This window comes from Medicago sativa, chromosome 4, assembly GCF_051527215.1.
Source record: "Medicago sativa cultivar Bolivia chromosome 4, Bolivia_mono, whole genome shotgun sequence".
Classification (NCBI taxonomy): domain Eukaryota; kingdom Viridiplantae; phylum Streptophyta; class Magnoliopsida; order Fabales; family Fabaceae; genus Medicago; species Medicago sativa.
Window position 1 is genome coordinate 58,686,676 of NC_140752.1, and position 12,079 is coordinate 58,698,754.

Sequence of the window (12,079 nt, forward strand, 5' to 3'; positions counted from 1 at the left end):
AATCTCAATCACTTGATTAGATCGGGAACCTCTCTCACAAAACTTTTCTACATCTTTCTACGTAATTTAATTTTGGGTCATGTTAACCAGTGTCTCCGGGGCACTAGTTAAGAAAACCATAAAGAGAAAGTTTTAATTTAAAAAAGACACTTTATTGACTTTTAAGGGATTGAAAACACAATTTTCAATGCAATAAATTACTATATTTGCTTCTTGGCACTGGTTAAGATTACCCTTTAATTTTTATCTAATTTTCTCTTAATCATGTTATTCTCTCTCCTAACACCTCCCAATTTCCCATTTTCTCTCTCCTTCCCCTGTACAACACAACATATTTGTCTACGATATACTCCTTGAGCCTGGAACATTTTGCATCAGCAATTTGCATTGTGATCAGCCAAATTAAACACCACTTCTCGAAGTTTACCATTGGTCTCACCATTATCATTTATATGAAATATTCCGCTTCAATTTTGTGCTACGACTTTACAAAGAGCTTCATGAAGTGAAACGGAAATTGATGGAAGCCGTTCAGCGGCGTTGATCCTTCATTTCTTTTCACATGATGAGAGATAACTCTAACATAAAGACATTTGATTTTTTTTTTATACAATGAACACTAACCGAAGTTATATACCATAAACTCAAAAAAAAAAATAACAAAGAACGATAAAAAGTCCACAACGACAATGTCAAATGCAGAGAATCAACGCATTCAAAATGTGTCATGCGCATAGGCAGCTCGGTTGGTGAGCTAAGGGATGTTGAAGCAGTTTAAAGGAGGTCTTAGGTTCGATCCCAAAAAACTGAGATAGCTACTGACATTGTTAACATTTGTCTATGAAAAAAAAAAAACTCATTCAAAATGTACAAATCATCAAGGTACGCTGTGATGGAAAGCCAAAGTGTAATCTAGGAGAAATTGCAAACACTTGAAAGAAAAAAAAAAATCAGTTTACCAACAAACAATCTTCAACACTCTTTTATTTCAGAATATTTGATCAAATTTTGTAGTTGAGCACATTGATATTATCCAAGTTTCAGAATGAAATGAAGTAAATTATACATTATTGTTTAAGAAACAGACGGAGTAGAGGATCTGAAAATACATATATGAAAGGTTAAAAAACTGTTTTTTTTTTTTCTGTATGTAAGTTCTTCTAGAGTGGGAAAAATTCCTCCCTCTTGAGAAGTATACAGACATTACAAAATCACCAGTATAGAAATTTCTGGTATCAATCTAGTGTTCTCCATGATCCTTAAAAGTCATTTTCATCCAGATTTATAAGAATCCTCACCTGTGACTGTCTTATTTCCAAATCTTCTTTCTGAACAGTTGTCAGCATATGTGACACTTTATATTCAATTATCCATGTATCTAAACGAGAGAAAAAAATAGTATTTGGATCAATGAGGTGAATCCATGATTGAGAGTTCCAAACATGAAAACAAACACTGGATATTGTTTGGCATAACCAAACTCTTATTTTTCTCAATTTTTGCTACATTGACAGAAGCAGGAATTCAAATCCAGAAAAATATACAACATGTCAACGTTTATATATACAATGAACACTAACCAAAGTTAAATGCACCATAAACTCATTAAAAAAGAGTGAAGTCCACAGCCACAAAGTAAGATGCAGAGAATTGACTGATTCAAAATGTACAAATCAAACCCCTAAAATACTATTACGGGGAGACAAAAACGCAGTCTAGAAGTTGCAAACAATCGCAAAACATCAGTTTATAAATAGCACTGATAAATTAGATTTGAAGCAACCCATGTAATACTAGTTTATGGTGAAAGAAGGGCTTCCCAAATCACAAGTTCGATGACAAGTCTGTAATACACAGAAAATCATGCTAGCAACTCACTCTCCAGCAAACTATTTTCAATTCACACTCTTTTGTTGGTTGAAATTCTTGTAGGGCCCATGTGATTTAGTGGAATTCATTTGAATTTCAACCAATAAAAGAGTGTGTTGTTAGCACTACTCTTCCATAGAATTCAAGTTCCAAGGACCAACAAGATGTGTCCATGCAAAAAAAGCAAAACAAAAACAGGTTGGATATTCTTCACTAATGGCTTTAGAAGTTGACGACAAACAAATTTGCATCTATGTTGATGACTTTACGGGTCGGGAGTTTTTGAGTGACATAGGAGATCCATTAATAGATATATTCCTCACACCAACTTCCACCAACTCCTGCTCGGCCTTTTCCTTGTCCTTCCTTCTCTTTTCAAATGAATGCTCATTGATTGCATCAGGTTGTGTACTAGTCAGTGAGGGCTCAAGAGTTCGAGGACCTGCACTTATCCATGGATGGGTAAGGCACTGAGCAGCTGTTGGCCTCTTTTCAGGGTCAAAATCAAGTATTGGAAGAAGGAAGTCAGCCATGTCATTTGCATCTTGTTCACTGAAACTATACTTCTCCATCAGAATCTTTTTTTTCGGCCAGAATCGCAACTCACGGATGTGCCTCAAGTCACCATGTCTATTGAAAAAATCTCGGGAATAGCGGCCACCAAGTGCAATCTGCAGGAAATATTTGATTAAATTTTGCAGTTGACATCCAATTTTCAGAATGAAATGCAGTATTTTATACCCTATTGTTTTGTTTTTTTTAAGCAAAAAAAAAAACTCATTAAGAGACAAATTGAGTACACAATTATCATAAAATAAAATAAAAATGAATAGTGTTTATTGAACATGAAAACATGTAAAATCGATGACATGTAACTTCATAATTTCCACCAGAGCAGATAAGTTTCCTACCTTGCTAGGCATCTTTCCAAGAAGTTCCATCATCAATGCCAGATGATCCTGTAAAACAAATAAATATCATTTAAAAATCCACTTATTAAGCTAAATTCAGGAAGCCAAGGCATTCTTTTCAAATTTTAAAGCATATTCCACAAGAATGGGAAGCTTTGACCCATATCTATCTCTTTAATTTATGTTGAGTCAAATCTTCTAGGTTTATCATTAAAATCAATGTCGACAATTTATGTAAATCGTAAGAGGACAAAATATAAACTTTATATCATATGGGCTTCAAGTCTCGGTGATTTTAACTATTTTACCAATTATTTATTCAAAATTTTCATTAATTAGCAACAAAGAATCATAGTGAAGCCTCAATTCTAAGATCAACAATAGGGTAACAGCAAAACATATTCAAAATTGAAGATTGCAAATTCCTGTTGAAACAAACAGGTCATGTTTTAGCCACATTATATTTTCCAGTTCCAAATGTGAAGCACAAAGGAAAATTATAAAGAGTGCATATATAAATGAGAATCAAGAGACAAGCATGATAATATTATTGGTCTAGACATCAAAGAGAAAATAGTATGTTTAGGGGGAAAATGTTTTTGAACTATCCTAGACAAATCCTTTGTATTATTTTACTAAGCCTTAGAACCCCATAATAGTATCTCACATTGTCAAACTATAAATTATAATTCTATAGCTTAAGCAAAGCTTTCGGCATTATAATTTACAGCTCTATCAAGATAGAAGAACTATATCTCACCCAGCTTTCTCTTGGCATAAAATTATTTCCAAAATGTAGCATTTAACTTTTTCTTTCAGAAAGTAATTTAGTAAAGTCGGTAGATAATTAAATATATGCAAAACTGTACCAGGGGGCCTTTAACTTAATTAAAAGTTTCAAACAGATCCTTTATCTTTATTTTAGATGAACAAGGTCATTTATTTTTTTAAATGACAACAAGGTTGAACCTTTGGATTTTCGGCCCAAAACCATAAAAAAGTTGTATGCTGCTGGTTGGATGTTTGACTCGATTGAGCAGCGGCACTGCTGGGAGTTGTAGAGACCATACCAGCAGCAGCCAACTTTGATCGACTACCAGCAGCATACACTTTTTTCACGGTTTTGAACAGAAAATCGTTAAAGGTAGTAAATGATTGTAAAAGCATGAAAAGGTTGAACAATAAGTTGTATAATAACCAACCAAAAATTTAAGGACAAAAGAGCTTCCACTCTGTTCAGAAAACACTCAGTAGCAAATCAGTTTTCAAAGACTAATAAAGATTATCACAATTAAATTACCAACATCAAATGATAATAGCACAAAATAAAAGCAAAACAGTAGTTTCTTAGTACGAAACAGGGGAACTTGCCTCATCCCTATCATAGTTGTCACCACTATGAGGATCAAAAAGAACATCACCAGTAGCAAGCTCAAAGCAGATGCAAGCAAAGGACCACATATCTGCTGGAGTTGAGTATTTAGAACCAAGAAGAACCTCAGGACACCTATATTGCCTTGTTTGAATATCATTTGTGAACTGTTTATATGTCCAACAAGCATTACCAAAATCAACCAGCTTGCACTTAAGATCAACAGCTGCCAGCAGCTTCTTTCTCATGGAACGGCTACTTTTCTTATGACTGTCGTTTCCTGGTGCAAGGTCCTTTTCAATAGTCTGTGTTGATTCACCTTTACTCGAAGCGCTATTGGGTTTGTTTTCAACAGATTCTACACCAGATTTCACATTGTTACAATTATCCTGCTCGGGTTCTTTACAATCCTCCCCAGATTCCTCTGGACTTTCCGTCTCAACACAACCTTGAGCCACCCTCTTACCCTTTTCCTTCATTTTCTTCTCCTGGTTCTTCGTCGGATCTCCATTCCCAATTTTACTGTTTTGGATAATGTCATTATTAGACACTGCCTCATTCTTCGTGTTTGGAAGGATAAGTGGAGCACCTGATTTCCTTGGATCCTTTGACGGATCAATCAGTGAATGAAGTAACACATTCTCAGGCTTCAAATCAGTGTGTATGACAGATAGCTCACGGTGCAAGTAATCCAAGCCCACTAGAACATGAAAACATATCTCTTTAACCATCGAGAGAGGAACTCCACGATAGTCACTATATTTGATAAGGGTGAGAAGATTATCACCAAGGAATTCAAAAACCATACACACATGCACGCCATTAGGCCCTGAATGCTTAAAGTGATCCAAAAGCTTCACAACACATTTTTTGTCATCAGGGTCTCCCTCTTCAATTTGTTTGAGAATCTTTATTTCATCCATTGCAGCTTCAGTGTAGTGTTGCGCGCTCTTTTGAATTTTAAGGGCCACATAACGCTACAAACAAAAAACTTTCCAAATCATTAACAGAGTTCAGAAATCCAAAAATATCAGGTAAGGGTAATGTAATTTGTTATCAGATCTTCATCAAACACGAGTTAGGAAGTTTGTTCTATGTTGAGTGAATCAACATTCTAGTCCTTCAAATTGTCAGGGTCGGTCAATTTCGTCCCTCAAATTTGCAAAATAGCAATTTAGTCCCTAAAATCAAACATCGGTCAATTTAGTCTTTTTTTCGAAAATAAGCAAAACAATTGTAAAGGTTGTATGCTTGTCTTAATTCAGCAAGAGAATATTCAAGTCAACTTGTCAGTCTTTTGAATTTTGATGCATATTTACTAAAGAAATATTTTGATGCAGGGACAAAATTGATTGACGTTCTTCAATGAAAAGGGACTAATTTGCTATTTCATATGTTTGAGGGACTACATTGCTCAACTTTTACAAATTTCCAGGACCAAAATACAGACTCTTATATGATTTCACTAGTATCGAATGTTGATACTAATGTGATATCAAGTGTGCATCATTACCAAAAAAAATATGCAACTGCATATGGATATGTAGGTAATGTGTTCTATATTTTTGGTAATATTAACAAAAACATAACATTTTCACCATTTTACTTCCTATTTTCAAGGTTATTACAATTTCCTAGTTTTTTTTTTTGTTTTCCGTAGGTTTCTTCAACCGAAAATAATCCCATGTTAGATACAAATGTGGGTAACTTTCCCAGCCAAGATTCAAACCTTGTTTCGTCACGTTGTGGGCATGGAAGAATCTAGCTCATTTGAGGTAGATCAATTGAACCCCCTAAACTTTAAAAAGCAATGCAAATATAACCCTATATATTTTGCATTTTGAACCCCTAAAAAAATCTTTTTACACCACTAGCCCTATAACTCAAAAGTTTGAACCCCTAGATCAGGGTCCTGAATACGCCACTGGTACCCAACCCACATTGATTACTATTTCTACATCAAAATCAAAGTGTAATTTCATAATTACTACGGAAAACTCTAATGATACCCGATATCAAGGACGAACACATCAAACAACAAATTCCAAAAACAAAAACAACAAAAAAAAAGGTAAGAAAACAATGAAGTTGTTAAAAAGGAAACACCCACCGATTTGAGAGTATCCCAAGCAAGCCAAACAGTAGAAAAATGACCCCAACCAAGCTTAGATTGAACAACATAGCAGCCATTGTTGAAAGCATCACCAAGTTTCACAGCATGGTACCCACCACGCCTATAGTGTTCAGTACCTTCATCTTCTGAACTGTAATCATTGTTGATTCCTTTTCTCTCCATTCACTTCAAAATGAATCTGAGATTTTGGATCCAATTGTTGAAGTGAGTGAAAATGAATCTGATTGAGAAAAGTGTAAACCCTAATTGAAAAGGGAAATTTTGGGGATTAGGGTTTTGATAGTGTTGCCGGGAAAATGCGAAATATGAATGTGAGAGAAAGGGACAGTTCTTATTACAATTTTGGAAACATATTTATTGTATTTTAATTCTTTTTAATGCTTGTATTCTCTTTTCTTTTTTTTTTTTAATTAAAGAACATTTTGATGAATAGAGCTTGAGAGGGTCCTTACATCAACAATAGCATAAGTTGAACTTACGATCTTGTGTATAAGTCAATTCCTTATCAAATGAATCATCTTTCATGATTGTATCTTTTACTATTGGATGGTCATAGTTATAGGAGAGTCGTTGGATCTAAATGAATGTTAGGATGTTGATTTAGATTTAAAGTTGTTTGATTTTTGTTTAGATATACGAAATGGCAAATAAACATTTAAATTCACACATACAAATGGAATAGTTGAGGTTTGAACCTCGATCATGACGTTCAGCTTAGACCAAGTCCAATGGGGTTATTGAAAGGTTGTTTAACCTTGTTGAATGATTGGAGGAGAGGGTATTGAAGATGAGATGGAGGAGGGAAGTGATGAAAGCATTCAACCTTGTTTAATCTGCACCGGCCAGGCCACGTGGCGCTTTTCTGTTGGACCACGCTAGCGCGTGTAGCACACGGCCAGACAGGGCGCGTGACAGCAGTTGATACGCGGAGAGAGAAGAAGATTTGGGGTAAGGCTGTGACACGTGGTGCAATATGGTTGGCTGCTTGGATTTTTATCTTCTTAATAATTTGGACTCAATTATTTCATTGCAAATAATTTTTTTATTTTTTTTTTTACCAAAATTCGTAATTTTTTTTTCTCTATAAATAGAGACTTGGATCATTTGATTTGGACACAGAAAAAAAAATCAAGTTTTTCACTCTCTTAATCTTATTATTAGCCTTTCTTTTGAAGTTTTAGTCTTTGATTAGTGAAATGGATCCCAACAACAATCAATTCAACACCCAAAATTCTTCTAATTACCCATTTAGCTACCAAAATCCCAACAATTATCAACACCCAAATCAATTTCCCAACAAACATCCTCAAAACCCAAATCAATTTCCCAACCAAAATCCTCAAAACATGCCTAATTTTGGTTATGCCTCAAATTTCAATCACTCATCCTCTGTTCCAAACAACTTTCATCCATATTCTAGATCTATGATGGGATATTCATCTCAAACACCCCCATTTAACGGTTATATGCCAATGATGAATGAAAATTTTCAAAGTGTTGGTGAATATCCTGAATTTTCATCACAAATAAATCGTGGTGGAATGACAAGAGCTAATGAAGTCACTCCAGAGGATACAACTCCTAAGAGCAAGAAAAACCAGCAACCAGCATGGAACACTGAACAAAATTTGGTGTTAATTAGTGGGTGGATAAAATATGGAACATGCAGTGTTGTCGGGAGAAACCAGACAAGTGAATCATATTGGGGTAAAATTGTTGAGTATTGTAATGACCATGGCTCATTTGATTCTCCGCGCGATGTCATTGCATGCCGAAACCGTTTTAATTATATGAGCAAATTAATAAATAAATGGGTTGGTGCTTATGATACCGCTAAGCGTCAGCAAGCAAGCGGTTGGTCGGAAGATGATGTGTTGGAAAAAGCCCAAGAAATATATGTAGGTGGGAAGAATGTTCAATTTACTTTAAAGGAAGAATGGCGCGCTCTCCGTGATCAACCTCGTTATGGCAGTCAAGTGGGAGGAAATGTTGGCTCAGGAAGTAGTGGATCTAAGAGATCTCACGAGGACTCTGTAGGATCTAGTGCTCGTCCAATGGGTAGGGAGGCAGCTAAAAAAAAGGAAAAAAGAAAAGCAAGGACGCTGGCTTGAAGGAGGTGGAAAAGGAGTGGGTTCAATTCAAAGAAATGAAGGTGCAAGAGATGGAACACTTTAAAGAGTACACCGAAAAAATGGAAAAGTACACCGCAGTGCAACAAGAGAAAAACAGATTGAAGAAAATGGACATGTACATAAAGTTAAGTTCCCAAGAGCATCTCGATGACAGGAAAAAAGATCTGTTGGAAAACTTGGAGCGTGAGCTGTTTGGAAATTAATTTCACTAATATTTGTTTGTATTCGGTCAAAATTGTCACTGTTGTCTAATCCCCAATGTTTACTTTAATAATTGTCAGTGTTGTCTAGTCCTCAGTGATAGTCCCTAGTGTTGTCTAGTCCCCCGTGACTTATTTCACAAACTATTTGCTTTAATAATTATGCATACTATTTGCCCATTACTAACTGTGTGCCCATTCTATGGTCTTCCTCACTATTTGCCATTAATAATTATGCATACTATTTGCCCCGTGACTTATACGTGACTTTAATTGTCAGTGTTGTCTAGTCCCCCGTGACTTATTTGCTTTAATAATTCACATACTATTTGCCATTAATAATTATCTCCACCATCTCCACTATTTGTTAGTGTTGCTTTAAATAAACCATCACTGACTTTAACTATTATCTCCACTATCTCCACCATCTCCACTATCTCCACTATCAGTATCTCCACTATCTCCATTATCTCCACTATCTCCACTATCTTATATATAGAGACTCATACCTACTTCTAATATCACAAATCTCATTCATATCTACTACCAATATCACAAATTGCATTCAGATCTACTTCCAATATCTCAAATTGCATTCATATCTACTTCCAATATCACTAAAAACTATCAATGGATCCTTTTGGTTTTGATATGGAAGCCTACTTCCAAAAACGTGATGCTGAAGACACTTATATCGTCAACCGATTTATTCAGCGTCGAAAAAAACAAGAGGAAGGTAGTGGATCAGGTAGTGGATCTCGTACAAGAAAATATTTAAATAGAGATCATGCAACAGCTAACCAAAGACTCATTGACGACTACTTTGCCAGTGAGCCTACATATGACGATGCAATGTTTCGTCGTCGGTTCCGGATGCAAAAACACGTTTTCCTTCGAATCGTTGGAGACCTTTCAAGTAGTGATAACTACTTCACCCAGCGAGTTGATGCCACCAACAAAGAAGGTATATCACCATTAGCAAAATGTACCACAGCAATGCGAATGTTAGCATATGGTGTGGCAGCAGATGCGGTCGATGAATACATCAAAATAGGAAGTAGTACAGCATTGGAGTGCTTATTTAGATTCAGCAAAGGAATCATACGACTGTATGAGCAAGTGTACTTGAGAGCACCAACCCAAGATGACCTGCAAAGAATACTACATGTTAGTGAAATGCGGGGGTTCCCAGGGATGATCGGGAGTATTGACTGTATGCACTGGGAGTGGAAAAATTGTCCTAAAGCATGGGAAGGTCAATTTATCAGGAGGGATAAGGGAACCACCACAGTTATTCTTGAAGCAGTTGCATCTCATGATCTATGGATCTGGCATGCCTTTTTTGGATGTCCGGGAACGTTGAACAATATAAACGTTCTAGACCGGTCACCAGTGTTTGATGATGTGAAACAGAGAAAGACTCCAAGGGTGAATTTCTTTGTGAATCAACGTCCCTATAATATGACATACTATCTAGCTGATGGTATCTACCCTTCTTATCCAACTTTCGTCAAATCAATTAGACTTCCTCAAAGTGAACCCGATAAGTTATTTGCAAAACATCAAGAGGGATGTCGGAAGGACATCGAACGTGCTTTTGGAGTGCTTCAAGCTCGATTTAAAATCATCCGTGAACCAGCTTGCTTGTGGGACATAGCCGATTTGGGTATCATCATGAGGTCATGCATCATATTACATAATATGATTGTTAAGGATGAACGAGATACATATGCTCAACGTTGGACCGATTTTGAGCAATCTGAAGGAAGTGGATCTAGTACACCGCAACCATACTCGACCGAGGTGTTACCCACTTTTGCAAATCATGTGCGTGCTAGATCCGAGTTGCGTGATCCAAATGTTCATCACGCATCGCAAGCAGATCTAGTGAAGCACATATGGACAAAGTTTGGAATGTTTCGTAATTGAAGATCATTTGTATCGTACTAAATAAATTACGCGTATGTTGTGTGCTTGTTTGTTGTCTTGCATTTTAAGCTATTCGTGTGTCGCGTGCTTAGTTTGTTGTATTGCATTTTAAGTTAAGAAAATAAAAATAAATTATTTAAATAAATATTGTTTTTAAAAAAAAATTATTTGTATTATTTTAATTTAATTATAATCGATAATTATAATTTTATGTAATTATAAAAACAAAAATTAAATAAGAATAAGAAATAAAAAGTGGTGGTGTAGGGTGTTGAATGAAAACTATTGGAGTGGTAAAAATTGAATGGGTGTTGAATTAAGAGAGAGAAAATGATGTGGAGTGTTGGGAATTGAAAAAGTGGGTGTTGAAGGTTATTGAATTTTTTTTCCCATTGGACACGGTCTTAGCAATTTTGACATTTTATCAGCTGAGTTATAGCATGTAAACTTTAAACTATTTGTTTGTTTGATTTATATGACATGCTCGTCTTTCTGCTCTTTTTATTGCGCTTACGTTTGAAAATTATGAACGGTATTTTTTTTATGAAATTTTGGTTTTGATTAAAATTAAAAATGTAAATGATTTTTTCTTTCAAATTATAACAAATAAACTAACCATGATTAATTATTTCAATGATACCAATAATATAAAAAAATATATATATAATCTAAATTCTTGTTTTTTTAATGACACCAACAACATCTTTATTATAGAAAAAAGTTGTTTAAGAGTATAATTAGGATAATAAAAAATTAAGTATAAATATACTCATCTAATTTGTTACACTTCATGAAAATCTGGCTTGGATCCAAGAGTGATGGTTCAAAAATGCCCTACGTGCCATTAGTCTTTGTCATCTACTGAATGGCAGCTATTTTGTTCTTGACCATGGCATCTTGTCTGTTTTTGTTGAGAGATGGAACAATGAGACCTCTAGCTTCCATATTCCCAATTAGGGAGATGACAGTGACACTTGATGATGTGTCTTGTTTGTTGCATCTCCCCATCGAAGACACACTCTTGGACCACAATGGTCCCCTTTCCAGGCCTGATGTAGTGGCTTTGATGGTGGAGATGTTGGGGGGTTTGTCCTAGGGAGGCTGAGTGCCAGGCGAGAAAGACGAATGATGCTCATGCACATTTTTGCTGGTTGATGGATAATTTTAAGCAGCTTCTTAAAGAGGCAGCTGATGTTGAGGAAGATGGTGATGTTGTTTAGATGCGGCTGAAGCGGGATTAGATTGTCCGCATCTATCTGCTCTACTTGGTGGGTGTCATGCTCTTCACTGACAAGAGCGCCACATATGTGGACGTGACATACATGCAATACTTCAGACTTGGAGTTGGTTTCCGACTATGCATGTGAAGCGGCTGCCCTAGCTCACTTATATAGAGAGAGTTAAACACCTGGGCAGATACTTACTTTGTTACAAGTATATATAATAACGAATTACTTATTTTTTTACATGTTTGTTCATGACCACCATGACATGATGTTGTTATACTAATATTTATATGTGTTGACTTTGAA

The 12,079-nt window shown here is 35.6% G+C and overlaps 2 protein-coding genes across 2 annotated transcripts; one reads left to right on the top strand and one right to left on the bottom strand.

The window, feature by feature from the left end:
* Nucleotides 1-1,576: 1,576 nt before the first annotated feature.
* Nucleotides 1,577-6,612, bottom strand: LOC146930240 (uncharacterized). Its single transcript, XM_085701834.1, has 4 exons — nt 6,263-6,612; nt 4,152-5,129; nt 2,781-2,828; nt 1,577-2,540 (listed from the first exon to the last, which is right to left on the bottom strand). Exons 1-4 carry the CDS (start codon nt 6,446-6,448, stop codon nt 2,121-2,123), a joined length of 1,632 nt encoding a protein of 543 aa, XP_085557960.1. The 5' UTR covers nt 6,449-6,612; the 3' UTR covers nt 1,577-2,120.
* Nucleotides 6,613-7,096: 484 nt separating this feature from the next.
* LOC146930241 (uncharacterized) lies at nt 7,097-10,547 on the top strand. The gene is made up of 5 exons (XM_085707518.1): nt 7,097-8,377; nt 8,503-8,601; nt 9,277-9,693; nt 9,739-9,926; nt 10,032-10,547. Exons 1-5 carry the CDS (start codon nt 7,483-7,485, stop codon nt 10,545-10,547), a joined length of 2,115 nt encoding a protein of 704 aa, XP_085563644.1. The 5' UTR covers nt 7,097-7,482.
* Nucleotides 10,548-12,079: the final 1,532 nt, after the last annotated feature.

What these genes read in the sequence shown, in the direction of transcription:
- LOC146930240 (XM_085701834.1), bottom strand. Translation starts at nt 6,448, where the DNA reads ATGGAGAGAAAAGGAATCAACAATGATTACAGTTCAGAAGATGAAGGT. An exon ending in ACAACTATGATAGGGATGAG is followed by an intron (nt 2,829 to 4,151) that starts GCAAGTTCCCCT and finishes TTTGTTTTACAG; the next exon opens with GATCATCTGGCATTGATGAT. An exon ending in TTGGAAAGATGCCTAGCAAG is followed by an intron (nt 2,541 to 2,780) that starts GTAGGAAACTTA and finishes TATTTCCTGCAG; the next exon opens with ATTGCACTTGGTGGCCGCTA.
- LOC146930241 (XM_085707518.1), top strand. Translation starts at nt 7,483, where the DNA reads ATGGATCCCAACAACAATCAATTCAACACCCAAAATTCTTCTAATTAC. An exon ending in TCTGTTGGAAAACTTGGAGC is followed by an intron (nt 8,602 to 9,276) that starts GTGAGCTGTTTG and finishes TTGATATGGAAG; the next exon opens with CCTACTTCCAAAAACGTGAT. An exon ending in CAGTTATTCTTGAAGCAGTT is followed by an intron (nt 9,927 to 10,031) that starts GCATCTCATGAT and finishes GATGTGAAACAG; the next exon opens with AGAAAGACTCCAAGGGTGAA.